The following is a 19,584-nucleotide window of genomic DNA, read 5'->3' as shown; positions in this document are numbered from 1 at the left end:
TCACAGAAAGATAGACAAGATGAAAAGGTAGAGGGCTATGTACCAGATGAAGGAACAAGATAAAACCCCAGAAAAACAACTAAATGAAGTAGAGACAGGCAACCTTCAAGAGAAAGAATTCAGAATAATGATAGTGAGGATGATCCAGGACCTCGGAAAAAGAATGGAGGCAAAGATCGAGAAGATGCAAGAAATGTTTAACAAAGACCTAGAAGAATTAAAGAACAAACAAACAGAGATGGACAATACAATAACTGAAATGAAAACTACACTAGAAGGAATCAATAGCAGAATAACTGAGGCAGAAGAACGGATAAGTGACCTGGAAGACAGAATGGTGGAATTCACTGCTGCGGAACAGAATAAAGAAAAAAAGAATGAAAAGAAATGAAGACAGCCTAAGAGACCTCCGGGACAACATTAAACGCAACAACATTCACATTATAGGGGTCCCAGAAGGAGAAGAGAGAGAGAAAGGACCCAAGAAAATATTTGAAGAGATTATAGTCGAAAACTTCCCTAACATGGGAAAGGAAATAGCCACCCAAGTCCAGGAAGCTCAGAGAGTCCCATACAGGATAAACCCAAGGAGAAACATGCCGAGACACATGGTAATCAAATTGGCAAAAAATAAAGACAAAGAAAAATTATTGAAAGCAGCAAGGGAAAAACGACAAATAACATACAAGGGAACTCCCATAAAGTTAACAGCTGACTTCTCAGCAGAAACTCTACAAGCCAGAAGGGAGTGGCATGATATACTTAAAGTGATGAAAGGGAAGAACCTACAACCAAGATTACTCTACCCAGCAAGGATCTCATTCAGATTCGATGGAGAAATCAAAAGCTTTACAGACAACCAAAAGCTAAGAGAATTCAGCACCACCAAACCAGCTCTACAACAAATGCTAAAGGAACTTCTCTAAGTGGGAAACACAAAAGAAGAAAAGGACCTACAAAAACAAACCCAAAACAATTAAGAAAATGGTCAGAGGAACATACATATCGATAATTACCTTAAACGTGAATGGATTAAATGCTCCAACCAAAAGACACAGGCTTGCTGAATGGATACAAAAACAAGACCCATATATATGCTGTCTACAAGAGACCCACTTCAGATCTAGGGACACATACAGACTGAAAGTGAGGGGATGGAAAAAGATATTCCATGCAAATGGAAATCAAAAGAAAGCTGGAGTAGCTATACTCATATCAGATAAAATAGACTTTAAAATAAAGAATGTTACAAGAGACAAGGAAGGACACCACATAATGATCAAGGGATCAATCCAAGAAAAAGATGTAACAATTATAAATATATATGCAACAACATAGGAGCACCTCAATACATAAGGCAACTGCTAACAGCTATAAAAGAGGAAATCGACAGTAACACAATAATAGTGGGGGACTTTAATACCTCACTTACACCAATGGACAGATCATCCAAAATGAAAATAAACAAGGAAACAGAAGCTTTAAATGACACAACAGACCAGATAGATTTAATTGATATTTATAGGACATTCCATCCAAAAATACCAGATTACACTTTCTTCTCAAGTGCGCACGGAACATTCTCCAGGATAGATCACATCTAGGGTCACAAATCAAGCCTCAGTAAATTTAAGAAAATTGAAATCATATCAAGCATCTTTTCTGATCACAACACTATGAGATTAGAAATGAATTACAGGGAAAAAAATGTGAAAAACACAAACACATGCAGACTAAATAATATGTTACTAAATAACCAAGAGATCACTGAAGAAATCAAAGAGGAAATCAAAAAATACCTAGCGACAAATGACAATGAAAACACGACAATCCAAAACCTATGGGATGCAGCAAAAGCAGTTTTAAGAGGGAAGTTTATAGCTATACAAGCCTACCTCAAGAAACAAGAAAAATCTCAAATAAACAATCTAACGTTACACCTAAAGGAACTAGAGAAAGAAGAACAAAGAAAACCCAAAGTTAGCAGAAGGAAAGAAATCATAAAGATCAGAGCAGAAATAAATGAAATAGAAACAACGAAAACAGTAGCAAAGATCAATAAAACTAAAAGCTGGTTCTTTGAGAAGATAAACAAAATTGATAAACCATTAGCCAGACTCATCAAGAAAAAGAGGGAGAGGACTCAAATCAATAAAATTAGAAATGAAAAAGGAGAAGTTACAACAGACAGTGCAGAAATACAAAGCATCCTAAGAGACTACTACAAGCAACTCTGTGCCAATAAAATGGACAACCTGGAAGAAATGGGCAAATTCTTAGAAAGGTATAACCTTCCATGACTGAACCAGGAAGAAATAGAGAATATGAACAGACCAATCGCAAGTAATGAAATTGAAACTGTGATTAAAAATCTTCCAACAAACAAAAGTCCAGGACCAGATGGCTTCAAAGGTGAATTCTATCAAACATTTACAGAAGAGCTAACACCCATCCTTCTCAAACTCTTCCAAAAAATTGCAGAGGAAGGAACACTCCCTAACTCATTCTATGAGGCCACCATCACCCTGATACCAAAACCAGACAAAGATACTACAAAAAAAGAAAATTACAGACCAATAACACTGATGACTATAGATGCGAAAATCCTCAACAAAATACTAGCAAACAGAATCCAACAACACATTAAAAGGATCATACACCATGATCAAGTGGGATTTATCCCAAGGATGCAAGGACTCTTCAATATACACAAATCAATCAAAGTGATACACCATATTAACAAATTGAAGAATAAAAACCATATGATCATCTCAATAGATGCAGAAAAAGCTTTTGACAAAATTCAACACCCATTTATGATAAGAACTCTCCAGAAAGTGGGCATAGAGGGAACCTACCTCAACGTAATAAAGGCCATATATGACAAACCCACAGCAAACATCATTCTCAATGGTGAAAAACTGAAAGCATTTCCTCTAAGATCAGGAACAAGACAAGGATGTCCACTCTCAGCATTATTATTCAACATAGTTTTGGAAGTCCTAGGCACGGCAGCCAGAGAAGAAAAAGAAATAAAAGGAATCCAAATTGGAAAAGAAGAAGTAAAGCTGTCACTGTTTGCAGATGACATGATACTATACATAGAGAATCCTAAAAATGCCACCAGAGAACTACTAGAGATAATCAATGAATTTGGTAAAGTTGCAGGATACAAAATTAATGCACAGAAATCTCTTGCATTCCTATACACTAATGTTGAAAAATCTGAAAGAGAAATTAAGGAAACACTCCCATTTACCATTGCAACAAAAAGAATAAAATACCTAGGAATAAACCTACCTAGGGAGACAAAAGACCTGTATGCAGAAAATTGTAAGACACTGATGAAAGGAATTAAAGATGATACCAACAGATGGAGAGATATACCATGTTCTTGGATTGGAAGAATCAATATTGTGAAAATGACTCTACTACCCAAAGCAATCTACAGATTCAATGCAATCCCTATCAAATTACCAATGGCATTTTTTACGGAACTAGAACAAAAAATCTTAAAATTTGTATGGAGACACAAAAGACCCCGAATAGCCAAAGCAGTCTTGAGGGAAAAAAGCGGAGCTGGAGGAATCAGACTCCCTGACTTCAGACTATACTACAAAGCTACAGTCATCAAGACAATATGGTACTGGTACAAAACAGAAACATAGATCAATGCAACAAGATAGAAAACCCAGAGATAAATCCACGCATCTATGGTCAACTAATCTATGACAAAGGAGGCAAGGATATACAATGGAGAAAAGACAGTCTCTTCAGTAAGTGGTGTTGGGAAAACTGGACAGCTACATGTAAAAGAATGAAATTAGAACACTCCCTAACACCATACACAAAAATAAACTCAAAATGGACTGGAGACCTAAATGTAAGACCGGACACTATAAAATTCTTAGAGGAAAACATAGGAAGAACACTCTTTGACATAAATCACAGCAAGATCTTTTTTGATCTACCTCCTAGAGTAATGGAAATAAAAACAAAAATAAACAAATGGGACCTAATGAAACTTAAAAGCTTATGCACAGCAAAGGAAACCATAAACAAGACGAAAAGACAACCCTTAGAATGGCAGAAAATATTTGCAAACGAATCAACGGACAAAGGATTAATCTCCAAAATATATAAACAGCTCATGCAGCTCAATATTAAAGAAAAAAACAACCCAATCCAAAAATGGACAGAAGACCTAAATAGACATTTCTCCAAAGAAGACATACAGATGGCCAAGAGGCACATGAAAAGCTGCTCAACATCACTAATTATTAGAGAAATGCAAATCAAAACTACAATGAGGTATCACCTCACACCAGTTAGAATGGGCATCACCAGAAAATCTACAAACAACAAATGCTGGAGAGGGTGTGGAGAAAAGGGAACCCTCCTGCACTGTTGGTGGGAATGTAAACTGATACAGCCACTATGGAGAACAGTATGGAGGTTCCTTAAAAAACTAAAAATAGAATTACCATATGATCCAGCAATCCCACTACTGGGCATATACCCAGAGAAAACCATAATTCAGAAAGACACATGCACCCCAATGTTCATTGCAGCACTATTTACAATAGCCAGGTCATGGAAGCAACCTAAATGCCCATCAACAGACGAATGGATAAAGAAGATGTGGTACATATATACAATGGAATATCACTCAGCTATAATAAGGAAAGAAATTGGGTCATTTGTTGAGCCGTGGAGGATCTAGAGACTGTCATACAGAGTGAAGTAAGTCAGAAAGAGAAAAACAAATATCGTATATTAACGCATGTATGTGGAACCTAGAAAAATGGTACAGATGAACCGGTTTGCAGTGCAGAAGTTGAGACACAGATGTAGAGAACAAATGTATGGACACCAAGGGGGGAAAATCGTGGTGGGGTGGGGATGGTGGTGTGCTGAATTGGGCGATTGGGATTGACATGTATACACTGATGTGTATAAAATTGATGACTGATAGGAACCTGCTGTTTTAAAAAATAAATAAAATTAAATTAAAAAATTTTTTAAAAAGAGTAAGAAAATAAACATTTAAGAGGTTTTTATTTCTATAATGTTTCTTAAGTGAACTGAGAGGAGCTTAAACACTGGGCAAAAATAAAATAAAAAAACTCTTCCTTGCTGTATGTCAATTATATCTCAATAAAACTGAAAAAAAAGAAAAAAGAAAAGCTCATCCTCAGTCGTTAAATGCACATAAAAGGGACTGAATAAGCAGAGTTAACTAAGGAGTAATTAATAACAGCTAATGTTTACATAGCACTTACGATGTACCAGGCACTACCCTAAGTTCTTTACAGATATGAAACATTTAATCTTCACAAAAAGCCTGTGAAATAAAATACTACTTTATCCTTGTTTCATAAATGAGGAAACTGAGGCACAAAGAGTCAAAGAACTTGTCCAAGACATGCATCTGGAATGCAAATCCAGCAGGTTAGCTGGAGTCCATTCTGTTCACACTATGTTACACTGCCTCTTTATTCTTTCAGCAGAGAATTAATGCTCTCTGACAACACTGGGACCAATACTTCAGAGTAAGGAAAAATAGGAACTCGTGTATGGTTTTGTTTTCAGTGCAACAAGTCTACCTTGAACACTTTGATTAATTAATAAGACCTAGAAATGGTTGTAATGACATTGTCAATTTGCTTTGAATCCAAAACCAACAAATCTACAAAATAAAGGAAAATTCACCAATGGGAAAATGGCAAGTATCTGTGAGCCTGAACAGTCTTGCTAAAACACCAAACCAAATCTTGAAACAAGGTTAAGCTGGACATCAGATTATGGAAGAGTTCAAAAACCCTTCTTGCCATCACTATCAGTACCACATGAGGCCTGTAAAACTTATTTGCTATCATGATCTTCTTCCTCCATAATCTCTCCACTGTCACATGTAATCATCAAATCAAAATGCAAGGATAGCATGAAAGAATAGGGCATTTTGTATATGAATGGCTGTTGACAAGTACGGGTCACATAGCTGCAAATAACTCTTTTAGGATACAACTGAGATACCGTCAACATCCATTTTTCGAATTACCTATTTAAACATTTTAAACAAATACGGCTACTGCCTTAAAATTGCAGATTTTTCTAAAAGAAAATTTGGAATTGAAAGGTATTTATAGATAATAAGCTAACACATATATAGTGTTTTCTTATATGTACTGGAACATGATTCTAAATTCATTTAACCATCACAATAACTTACAAGGTAGATGCTACTATCACTCTCATTTTGCAATTGTGAAACTGAGGCACAGAGAAGTTATGTTACTTTCTCAAGGTCACAAAGCCAATAAGTGTCAGAGATAGGATTCATATCCAGACACTATGGCTCCAGAGTCTGTGCTCTGAACCATTTGGCTATACTGATCTTAACCACTACACAATACAGATCTATTTTACTATCTGATTGAGGGGGTTAAAAAAATTTTCAGACTCCTAAAATTTGTGTTTTATCCAGTCACATATCAATACACTCCATTTCTTTTTCTTGTAGCTTTACCTAAAGCTTCAGTATTTCTCTTCTTGCAAGCTTAAAAGAAGAGAGCACATAAGAGCTCAATAAATGTAAATTATTTTAGGAAGGATGTAGTTCTAACTATGGTCATAACAGCTTTGCTTGTAATATAAAAAACTTAGAATCTAAATGTCTTACAATAGAAGATGGAATAAATTGTGGCACATCCACTTAATGTAGTAATATTTAGCCATTCAAAGCTGTTATATATGAAAAGATGTTAAACCTCCACAATAATCAAAGAAATGCAAATTAAAATTAGAATGATTTCTTCTTATCAGATAGTAAAAAGGGATTGATAACAACCAGTGTTGGTGAGGTACAGGACCTGTGAAAGGGCATTCTTATAGAGTACGGTTGCTGGGAATATAAACTGTCACAACTTTTTCAGAGCAATCTGTCAACACTTCTCAAAATGTACACCATACCCATCAATTCTAGTTACAATTATTTATTCTTCCAGAAACACTCCAATAAATATACAAAGAAAAAGGCACAAAATTGATCAAAGCAGCATTATTAGTAATGGGAAAAACTGGAAATAACTTGTATTCATCATTCTTCATTTGTATTTTCTGGAATACTATACAATCATTGAAAGAATTAAGTAGAGAGTTATATTAACTGATAAAGATGGATAGTTTAAAAAAAGCTTATATCAGAATATATTGAAATTTCCAACTTTTGAAAAATAAAGGATGAATTTATCCATATTACATATACTCCACATATGTGCACACAAAAGGGTCTGGAAGGATACAAGCCAAATTGTTAATTGTTAATCCTGGCAAAGGATCACAAAAGATGGAAGCAGGAACAAGAACTTTCACTCTTTACTTCCTAGATCTACGATTTGCTCCCCTCCCCATCTCAATTTTTTTTTTTTTTTTTGAGTACATATTTCTTTTTAAAATTTAAAACAGCAATTAAAAAAAAAAGATAATTACAATTACAGATCATGCATGGCCTTAAGGCTACTGGAAGGACTCTGGCTTTTACTAAGAGTGAGATGGGGAGCCATTAAGGGTTGTAAACCAAAGAGAGATATGATCTAATTTGTTTTAAAAGCATCCCTCTTGCTGCTATGTGAAGAATAGGTTGTAGGAAGAAGAAGTAGAAGCAGTGATCAGCTAAACCAGGTGTCTGGCAAACTACGGCCTGCGTTTGACCCAAGGCCTGTTTTCGCACAACTGAGCTAAGACTGGTAAAAAGGTTGTTTTAAAACAAAGGATGAATTTGCGACAGAGCCTGTATATGACCTGCAAAAGCTAACTTATCGTTTAGCCCTTTATTCAAAAGTTTGCCTAACTCCTGAATTAGGAGACCACTGCAATAATCCAGTTAAGAGATGATTATGGCTTGGATCAGGGCTGCAGCACGTGGAGAAGCTGAGAAGTGTTCAAGTTCAAAATATGTTTTGAAAAGAAAGTCAACAGAATTTACAGAAGAACTGAATGAGAGGTAGAAGATAAAGGTTAAGGATTACTCCAAGGACTTTTAGTCTGAGTAACTAGAAGAGTGGAATTTCCTTTTACTAGAGGAGGAAAATTATGGGGATAAGTAGATTTGGAGAGGGACACTAGGAGTTCAGTTTTGGACATGTTAAATTTGAGATAACCTATTTGATAAGATATCCAAGAAGAGATAATGAATTAGAAAGATCCAGAGGGGACACAGAAATTTAGAAGTCATCCACACATAGCCTGTATTTAAATGATTAGATCATCAACGAAGTGAGTTTAGATTTAAAGATAAATGGTCTGAGGACTGAATCCTAGGGCACTCTGTTGTGTAGCGGTTAGGGAATTGGGAAGAAATTAGCAAAGGCAGAAAGGGAATAACTGGTGAGGTAGGAGGAAAAAAGCCAGAAAGCACAGAGGATACAGACTGCATCTTCTCTTCCTGCCACTCTTTCAAGAAGGGAGAAGTGATCATCTATGTCTAAATGTACTAAAAAATTAAGATGAAGAATTGATCACTGGATTCAGCAAGTGCAATCTTGGTGGAATGATGGAGACAAAAGCCTAACTGGAAAGAGTCAAAGTGAGGAAGGAGACAGAATACAGTCAACTCTTGAGACGTTTTATTATAAAGAACAATCAAATGGGGGAATAGATGGAGTGGGATATAAAGATCAAGAAGCTTTGTAAAGATGGGAGGTATTGTAACATGCTTTTGCATGCTGGAGGAAATAACCCACTAGAGAATGAAAAACTGATGATTCAAAAAAAAGTAGGGAGGATTGCTGAATCCATGTCTCAAATAGGTGAGTATATGGGATCTAGTGCACAAGTGCAGGGGTTACCCTTGGCGAATGCATCACTTTCGCAGTAAGGGGGAAAAATTATTTAATCACAAAAAAAAAGAAAGCTTTTTGCACAGCTCTTTTTGAAAGTACAACTAAATTACTTTCCTAAAAATAAAATATCTGACATCTTTAAAAAATCTATTTTTTAATTCAGTAATTGTGCTATGCTGTTTTCCAAAGATTTATTTTAAATTATGCTCTTTTCATCCGTGCCTAATTTTATCAGTGCAAAAGAGTCACTTACCATACTGTTATTGAGATTCTTGTCAACTTTGCAGAATGTGTGTGGTGGACTTTCTCCTTTACTGGGTATAATAATACATATGTCTGTAACAGCCAACGTATTCTGAGTCATGTTTTCAGAGGCTCTTCGGTAAGTGATATAAATTCTTTGTGATGAGGTACTGCCGCTAATATTTGCAGGGCGTCCGTAGGGAGTACTCTGGATAACTTCACACCCCTGTTTCAATCTTTCTTTCCAGTCATATAAAACCCTAAAAAATAAATAAAATAAATTAGTACACAATTACAAAGCACCTGCAAATATGAAAGGTAATACTGTCAGGAATCATAAACTGATCCTTAAATGTAGCAGATATTCCAATTGTACTGCAAGTTTGAATGCACCGTCCCATATAAAATTAAAGAATAACTGGGGACTTCTCTGGTGACACAGTGGTTAAGACTCCATGCCCCCAATTCAGGGGGCCCGGGTTCAATCCCTGGTCAGGGAACTAGATCCTACATGCATGCCGCAACTAAGAGTTTGCATGCCACAACTACAGAGCCAGTGAGCCGCAACTAAAGGAGCCCTCAAGCTGCAACTAAGGAGCCCAAGTGCCGCAACTAAGGAGCCTGCCTGCCACAACTAAGACCCAGAGCAACCAAATAAATAAATATTTTTAAAAATAAAAATAAAAATAAATTAAATTAAATTAAAAATTAAAGAGTAACTGTTTTCCCTACCAAAAATTAATAATGTAAGGAAAGTTCATATTAACCTCTGTTTATTGACATAAACCACAGAATAGCAATTTTGTACAAAGGTGCTTATTTTAGCATTCCATTTAATAGACAGATAGATAGATGGACAGACAGGTGTATGTATGTACATATGTCTCTAAAACCAAGCACCATCTTTAGAAAAAGCAACCTTGTATTTTGACCAAAGTTAAAATTTTACAAAAGGCTCCTTGCCATACAGTAGAGAACCTGCTTGCACATTTTTACCTCCAATACTTCCTTCAGCTTTAAGAGAGAGTTTTAAGGCTTTCAAAAGAGTAAATGACCTTAAGTCTATCTTTCATCAAAAGTACAAGTGAAAGTTTCCCCCTTCTCCTTTATGGTAAAATCATAAGTTTTTAATAAAGGACAGGCCAGGCACCCATTCCTTAAGTTTTCTAAATACTATTACTTAAAGTACTCGGGAAAACGAAGAAAACATCATGCTTGAATAATATTAGTTTATTCCCTCACAGAATTCACTAATTTGTACTTTAGAACTCTTTTCGGCGAGCGGGGGCCACTCTTCATCGCGGTGCGCGGGCCTCTCACTATCGCGGCCTCTCTTGTTGCAGAGCACAGGCTCCAGACGCGCAGGCTCAGTAGTTGTGGCTCACAGGCCCAGTTGCCCCGCGGCATGTGGGATCTTCCCAGACCAGGGCTTGAACCCGTGTCCCCTGCATTGGCAGGCAGATTCTCAACCACTGCGCCACCAGGGAAGCCCCACTAATTTGTACTTTAATGCTAAGTCTTTGGCATTAGCAAAAAAAAAAAAAAAAAATTAAAGCCCTATTATATTAAATGTTTCTTCATTTGCTATAAAAATTATTATAGAATGTAATGTCCCCAACATCAATCGGTATTCCCTTTTATAAAATCCCATTATACAAATAAAATTTAGTGCCAAAAATTGGTCAAATTATTTCTTTCTAATACAATTTTTAATTTCCCTTTTGTCTCAGCTGTCAGCAAACTTAAAAAATTTTTTTCTTTAAACATTCTATTTTGAAAATTTAGAGTGAAATTTGATGCTTAATCATAGCAGCTATGTATATCCCAATGTTAGCCTAATTGCTTACTCCTCCTCCTCTTGATCTTGCTTTTCTGTCTTGTTTTTTCTTAATCCTAAAAAATGGCATTGTCAAACTATTACATATAGAATGGATAAACAACAAGGTCCTACTGTATAGCACAGGGAACTATATTCAATATTGAGGTAAACCACAATGGAAAAGAATATAAAAAATGTATATATATGTATAACTAATCACCTTGCTGTAAAGCAGAAATTAACACAACATTGTAAATCAACTATACTTCAGTTTTAAAAAATAAATAAGTAAAAAATTTTAAAAAGGCATTGTAACAGAGAAGTTAGACATATCTGAATTCGAACTCCTACCACCTGGTACCAGCTGTATTATCTTAGGCAGTTACTTAACTTCTCTGAGCCTTATACTATTCAACTACAAAATTTAAAAATCTAACTCATAGGATCTTGGCAGAATTAGATGAGAGTACAAGTAGGGTCTCCAAAATAATGTCTGGCACACAGATGTTCAACTGAAAACAAGAAAAGAAAAATACAACACACAGAACAACAAACCACTATTTACTACCTCAAATTCTTAAAAGATATGGAATATAAGTATATTTGATACATAAGCTACTTATTTTCTTTAATCAGGTATTGTGCTGTTGTATACATTACTTGTATCACTATTTTTGATTTTTATACTGTCGGGTAACTTTTCTTATCTGTTTAAACTATAAGCTTAGTTTAAAGGCAATAATGATGTTATATCCTCCACAATGACAAATATATGAGAATAGCCATAAGAGTGGTTAATTTATTCATTCCAGTTCAAGTCCTTTCCTGTTGGAGAATCCTTCCTATGCCTGGAAAATTCCTCATCTCTAATTTAGGCAGCTCCAACACCCTAACAAGAATCTGCAACACTCCCTTCATTTTATCTGCAAACTAGAATTCTGACAGTGACCAGTGATCATAGGAGCAACTTAACGTAATCTTTTAAAAATAAGATCTAATAGCTGGCTTATTTTCCCAAATATGTAAACTTCATATGAAGCAATATTATACCTGTTCTGAAACCCACGTAAAATTACTGTAATAAATTCATGAATTAACACAATAAAGACTGAGTTTAATATAACTTTTATTAAACATTAGGTAATAGAATTTTAAAAGTAGAAGAATGTTCAGGAGCTCTTCCAATTCATCCTATCTCCCCGTAGGCATGAGTAAACATGGCTATTCACTTTCAGACTTAATATATTGGGAGATGGAACTTTTTATAGCCCTTCTACTGATGTTAGTAGGGACATTGCTATCTTCCTTATTTTTAACCAGAATATTTTAAGTTAAGCCTATCCCCTTTTGCAACAGAGCCATGGAAAAAAGAAAGTTAATCTTCATTCCCTATAAACCCTTCATCTATCGTGAAGACATTAATAGAGCTACTCCTAGCCTTCCTTTGGCCTTTTTCTTTCAGTTTTTCAGGGAGAATCTTCTACATAAATAAATACATATGTATATATATTTTTACATTTATATATTCCTCTTTTACATATATATTCCTCTTTTTTTTAAAAAACCCAATCGTTGCAGAAATTGACAAGGTGATCCTAAAATTCATAGGAAAATTCAAGGGACCCAGAATAATCAAAACAATTTTGAAAAAGAACAGACTTGGAAGACTCACACTTCCTAATGTAAAAACTTACTATGAAGCCACAGTAACCAAAACTGTGTAGTACTGGATAGAAGAGACATACAGACAAATGGAATAGAATTGAGAGTCCAGAAATAAACCCATACATTTATCACCAATTAATTTTTGAAAATGGGGAAAGAATATTCTCATCAACAGATGGTCCTGGAAGTGGATATCCATATGCCAAAGAGTAAGGTTGGACTCTTTCCTCAACATATACAAAAATTAACTCAAAATGGATCAAAGACCTAAATGTAAAGGCTGAAACTATAAAACTCTTAGACAAAAACTTAAATGTAAATCTTCGTAACTCTGGATTAGTTAAAGCCTTCTTAGATACAACACCAAAACACAAGCAACAAAAGAAAAAAATACATAAATCAGATTTCATCAAAATAAAAACTTTTCAGCTCCAAAGGATACCATAAAGAAAGTGAAAAGACAACCCACAGAATAAGAAAAAATATTTGTAAACCACTCATATGATAAGGAACTTACATGTAGAATATATAAAGAACTCCCAAAGCTCAACAATAAAAAGACAACCCAATTTAAAAATGGGTAAAGGATTCTGAATAGACATTTCTCCAAAGATATATAGATGGCTAATAAGCACATGAAAAGATGCTCAACATCATTAGCCATCAGGTGAATGCAAATCAAGACTACAGTTAGATACCATCTCACACCCACTAGGAGAGCTATAATCAAAATGATAATATAAAATGTTGGCTAGGACTGGCAGAAATTGGAACCTTCATACACTGCTGACGGAAATGCAGAGTGGTACAGCTACTTTGGAAGACAGACTGGCAGTTCCTCAAAAGGTTAAACACAGAATTACCATATGACCCAGCAATTCCACTCCTAAGTACATATACAAGAGAAATGAAAACATATGTCTATACGAAAACTTGTACATTAACATTTCCAGTAGCGTTACTCACAACAGCCAAAAAGTAGAAACAACTCACATGTCCATCATCTGATGAATGGATAAATAAATTGTGGTAGATCCATAAGATGGAATATCATTCAGCCATATAAAGGAATAAAGTACAGACACATACTACAACATGGATAAACCCTGAAAACATTATGCTAAGTGAAAGAAGCCAGCCACAAGGTAACCATATACAGTATGATTCTACTGATATAAAATGTCCAGAATTAGGCACATCCACAGAGACAGAAAGTAGACTGGTGACTGTCTACAGCTGAGGAGGTTAGGGAGAATTAGACAGAAACTATAATGAATACAGGATTGTTTATTTTGGGGGCATGATAAAATGTTATAAAATTTATTGTGGTGATGGTTTCACAACTCTATAAATATACTAAAAACAACTGAATTGTACAATTTAAATGGGTGAGTTGGATGGTATGAATTATAACTCAGTAAAGCTATTATAGAAAAAGGGAGCCCCAAGTACAACACAATATCTTAAATAAAGCACTAATTTACCCAAGATCCTTGTTTGATGCATACAGACTTAAGCACGCAACTATAATGATCATTATAACTGATCCTTAAAAGCCATCTTTTTCTCATACTTTAAAAATAAAAAAAAAATTTTAAAAAAAAGATAATAAAAAATTTTATGATCAGGATAATACATTAATTTCTGATACTTTCCTGTAAATGTTTTTCAAATTATCTCCCCTATCTTTTTTTTTTTGAAGATTTTTTTGAATGTGGACCATTTTTAAAGTCTTTATTGAATTTGTTACAATATTGCTTCTGTTTTATATTTTGGTTTTTTGGCTGCGAGGCATGTGGGATCTTAGCTCCCTGACCAGGGATAGAACCCGCACCCCCTGCATTAGAAGGCGAAGTCTTAACCACTGGACCACCAGGGAAGTCTGTCCCCTATCTTTAATAGAAAGAAACTCAGACAAAAATGCTAGAACCTGTAGAATGAAGAGACACTGAAAAGATATAAGGAACACAGGAAGAGAATACAGGATTCTGGATATAAACGTGTCTATTTTGCTAAAGCTGCCATGTATCTATTAATAAACAAATTGAACAGTTAACTTCAAAATCTATAAGGTATATTATTTGGATCAATAACAATAATTCTTTTTAAAAACTACTTACCCCAGATCTGTAAGTGGAGGCTTATCTCTTCCTCTTCTATAGCAAAGGAAAATCTGCGGCCCCACAAGACTTCCATTATTGAGATCAGCTGACAGTCCAGTTGGGGTAACGTCAATACACGTGTAATCCCGTGGCACTTCCTCCCCAAGAGATTTAATAATAACTGAAACATCTGTGATAGGTTCTTTTGGTTTAGCTACTTTATGACAAGCATCATTGAAGTGAATTTCTTCTTCAAGAGGCTTTGAAACATCAGTTAATCCTGCTACAACAAAGTAGTCAGCAACACGAGGCCCCTTATCTTCAATCATCTTCCATTACAGGTTATATCTGAAAGAAAAGTAAAAGACTAGTATTCTCCTGTATTAAGTCAAATAAATATTCTCCTATAATAAGTCAAATAAATATAAGTGGTTTGTGTACAAATAAGAACAAAAAACTAAAAAAAGTGCACTACCTCCCTGATTAAACACACTAGTGTTACACATTTCACTTTCATATGTTAAAAGTATGCTTTTTTTAAAAAAACAGGACTATATTTAGCATTATTTTTTGATTATAAAATTAATGCACAAATTTCCATTTTTGGCAATATGGAAGCCTAGGTTACCTAAGTAGACAACAAAAAAGCACACATTCTTTAAAATGCATAGACTAACTTGTAAAAATGTAAGGGGAAATTCCCAGGGCCCCAAAACAGTGAGGAAACCAAAACGCCAGAATGCAGTGTATAAGCTCATACTGGGTGGGAGAATTTGGCTGATCTCCTCAGTAATCAAGGGGCGTGTATTTTTAAAAGGTATTACAGGGACAGGAGACAATGCTTTGGGACCACATAAGATAGGGGATTAGAATTGAGACATCTGTATAAAACCAAGAGCCTCAAAGAACTACATCCCCAGTTAAGGAGTGGATTTTAAAAATCCATCCACTGGTACAGGGAGATAATAAAGTTTGCCTCAATCTGAGCCCTACTTTGGGGGGAGTAAAAAGTCTCTTCTGAGAATGTATAACAATAGGCCTACTCACACTTGGATCTGAGGTTTGATCTTAAGCCATCTGCATGGTCCCAGGATGGTCCAAACTGAGATATTAATGATAACTGTGTTCCCAGGCTAGTGATAGCCCTGGGGAAGCAAATGCAAAAAAGTTCTAGAGGGTACCCTCAACACAGGTTTTCCACAGATAAAGCCCTGTTGAAGATGACCTCCTATTCTAAAATTATAAAACACACAAAGAAAAATCCACCCTGAATGAGTTTCAGAAGATACAAAAAACAGAAGAACTTCAAATAATAAAAGTAGGGCAGCGATTATAACGGTAACGCATGCTTATAACAAATACAAAGAAAAAATACACAAAGTGGAATTCATCATGTATTTGCAAACACTTTAATAGCAAAATCTCCTTCAGTTGTCTAGTATCACTTAAACCTTATTTGTTTCTTGAACTAGGAGAAGACATTCCTACCCGCCCCCCGGCCACAGTACTGTCATTACTTATATAAGAATTATAGGAAAAAAAGTTTAACCTAAAACAGAAACTTCCAAACATGTGTCTCATCTTAGACTTAGTTCCAAAAAATTCAAAGAAAGGATTTTATGGACAAATATTGTACTGTATATTTATAATATATATAAAATAATTAAAGCCTTGGAAATCTTTTGATAAAGGTACCTGATTAACTTCCCTTAATCCAGGATTTCCCCAGTCTATTTGAACAACAAACCCTATTTTCCCACTTAAAAACTAGAGTAAACCCCCAGAACATGCTTTAGAAAATGCTATTTAAAGTAAACAGCCTTCTTTTGTAGACTATAAAATACCTGGAGGCAAAGAAATTCTTATGTAATATACTTGTTTATAATTATCACCGCTTTCATCATAATCCCAAAATTCATTTAACTTTCTATATGGCTAATGTCATGAGTTTTCACAATTCATGCCACATTTTTTGGAATTTGTATCCATTGCTTAAATATACTCTATAAATATTCTCACTCTTTGCTTAGAAAACACACCTAAAAAAGGATTGAATGTTCCCACTTGTTTTATTTAGGTATATATGGCTCCTATGTAGCAATTCCCTTACACATAAGATTTCTGCACAAAACAAACGGCTTAAACTTTCCAGAAATCCCTACTGTCCCAGACTGACAGTAAAGGAAAGTAATAACCTGTTCTCCTGGAAAACTGTTAAACACTGATAGTCACCCTCAGCTGACGGTCTATTACAGGTGTTCTACAAAAAAACAGCTGACCATCTATCCATTTTTTTAAAGTAGGAAAACAAAGCACTTTTTTAAAAGCACTTTTGTATTTAACTTATTTTCTTCATTAAATAGTGTTTGAAAATAACTTTAATGGCTGCACAGTATTTTAACGGACATAACATTATTGACCTACTTCCTTATTGTTGATCATTTATTACACCTACTTATTTTGCTAATAGTTTTTAAATGCTAAGATGAATAACCTTGAACATAAACCTCTGGTTACAACTCATTTTTTTCAGGATAAATTTACTGAAGTAGAATTATTGGGTCAAAGCAACACATACACTTACAGCTTCTATAAGTGTTTATTTGTTTTTATGTGTGCATAAATTTTAAATTATAAGCTCTTGATAGACACGAGTCTTAAAAATTACCTTAGTAGAGCACTTTCCTTTCATCATAATGAAGAGATTTAAATATTCTCCTTTTTCTTAGACTCTAACTTCGTGTTATTTAAACTAAAGTGTATAGTTACTATTACATACAATAAAGTTTTATGTCTTGCTATGCAGAAAGAAGGGAAAGAGAATGGAAATAGTACTATGATGAAAACATATATATGTTTAACAGGTTCTTTTGAAAGCTACTACCTTAGCCATTGGAAATAAACAGCTATTATATGAATAAGCAGATATTTGGGGAAAAACTGTATGAAAATTGTTTTTGTTACATCTTCCTGGTTTACAAATTTTTATCATTTGATCTGATTTGCAGTTGAATACAGTAAATAACTACTAAAAGGGAACAAGTTAAAGTTCTTCATCAATACATGTAAGAGCAATCAATTTTAAAGTGGTGATAAAATATTCTTACTTTTATTGACAGAATAGTAAATTATATATTACTCCAGTTCCCTTGCCTTGTTGTTGTTACTGTTGTTTTCCATTTATTCATTCGGGTGTGGAGAGTGGTAAAGAAGGTAGGCAAAAATATCTGAAGGCACTCACTGGTGACAAAGCATATAATGTCAAGAGCACAGCTGGCAACATCCCAGGTGACTTCTAGATCTAAATGCTCTTTAATTCTCTCAGAAAGAGTCTATAATACTGAAAATGCACCTCTACTTTTTATTTTAAATCAACTGTTTTTAAAGTAAGTTTGAGGTTTAGAAGCTAGGGGGAAGACATTGTTGCAAATTACAAGGCAGAGAAAATACTGAAAATCTTTAACACAGAAATAAATAATGAATAGTATTTCCTAACAATTCCAAGAAACCAAGAGACTTCCATTGGAGTGTAAAATTTACAATCCTCATGGAAAATACTAAACATATATTAAGACAAAATGCCTTATGTTGGTAAGAGCCAACAAAAATTACCTGCAAGAGCATTTGAGGAAAGCATTCGTAGTCATGTACAAAACTTGGACTTTTAGTGTAGTACATCAGAGCAAAAACCCTTAACAATTAGGAGGTAAATTTCTTTTCTTTTCTTTTTTTTAGAAGGTAGATTTCCTTAAATTTGTTTTGGAAATGGGGGGGCCACACAAAACAAATATTTGATCCAACAGTTCTCAAAATAATCACGGTAGTATAAAACCCTGAAACAACTTTACTAAAGTTCAAGTAATAATACTACATCATTAATCAGTTATTGTTTTTTTAATTCTTCTTTGTTCAACATGATACAGATAACTTAAGGAGTTAGCTCATAAGATGTTTACAGACATCTTCTGAAAATTTCAGATACCTACTTGGCTAGTATTTCATTTCAAATTACATCTATTTTCTTTGAGATTAGAAAACAAGAAGGATGTGCTCTCTATTCCTAAAAGGTTCATGGGAGCGAAATTGAGAAATCATTACAAGAAAGCTCTTACCCATTCAGCAACTAAGGGAGACTGACCTGTTTTTCTCCCTTTCTATCTCTGCCCAATCAATTCAGATTCTTTTTTGTTTCTTCTATCACTCCATTAGGTCAAGTAGTAAAGCATTTGCTACCTAGGCTAACACTAAGGACAAGAAAAGGCAAGAGTGGAAATCAGTGATAACATTTTAAAGATATATGAAAAACGAATCTGAACATAAATTTTGCAAAATTATATACTATTACTGAAATGGTAAAAGGAGCAAAGTCTTTCAGATAGGGCCTAGTATATTCATAAACTCAAGATTATACATGAAAACGGTTGATAACACAATGGACCAGTTCAACTCCCCTTCACTCCAGTTCACTTCAATAAATAAGCTAGAAGAAATTTTCTTTCTTTTTTAAAAAAAATGTAATTCCACAGTTAAAAACCTAACCTAGCTCATCTTTCCTTACATTATCAAAACTAAGCTAGAGACCTTCATTCCCATCTTTTTCTAAACTCCACCTCTCATTTTTCTTCCAACCAAGGTAATCTATCTACTGTCCTTCAAATACAGTTTTGCTCTTTCCCTTTGATGATACACTATTACCTTTTTCTAGTCGATATATGTTCATCTTATTTTTCAAAACAATTTAAATGTATGTGGATTTTCATTTAAACTTTATGAATTGTACAGAACAGTAGAAAGAAAAAGAAATTCTATAATCCCATTTACAATAATAAATCTGGTTTATATTTAACAAAGTTTCCTAGTCTTCTTTGAGAACAGAAAACATCCTTCTAATCCTCATGCAGTTACAATATAG

The 19,584-nt window shown here is 34.5% G+C and overlaps 1 protein-coding gene across 6 annotated transcripts in view; it reads right to left on the bottom strand.

Moving 5' to 3' along the window:
* DENND4A (DENN domain containing 4A) overlaps nt 1-19,584 on the bottom strand; it is a 134,207-nt gene that overhangs the window by 82,983 nt on the left and 31,640 nt on the right. For 5 of the 6 annotated variants that reach the window (XM_061180166.1, XM_061180165.1, XM_061180169.1 and 2 more), the window contains 2 exons: nt 14,691-15,020; nt 9,097-9,346 (listed from right to left, as the gene is read on the bottom strand). In XM_061180166.1, the coding sequence (XP_061036149.1) occupies nt 9,097-9,346; nt 14,691-15,001 (561 nt within the window). In that variant the 5' untranslated portion in view covers nt 15,002-15,020. Of the gene's footprint in view, nt 1-9,096; nt 9,347-14,690; nt 15,021-18,784; nt 18,861-19,584 lie in introns of those variants that run through there. The other variant, XM_061180168.1, reaches the window with a different exon arrangement.

The sequence above is a fragment of the Eubalaena glacialis genome, chromosome 2 (genome assembly GCF_028564815.1).
Source record: "Eubalaena glacialis isolate mEubGla1 chromosome 2, mEubGla1.1.hap2.+ XY, whole genome shotgun sequence".
Lineage (NCBI taxonomy): Eukaryota > Metazoa > Chordata > Mammalia > Artiodactyla > Balaenidae > Eubalaena > Eubalaena glacialis.
Note: the sequence above shows the minus strand (reverse complement) of the source record. Positions and strands in the feature narration are given on the sequence as shown.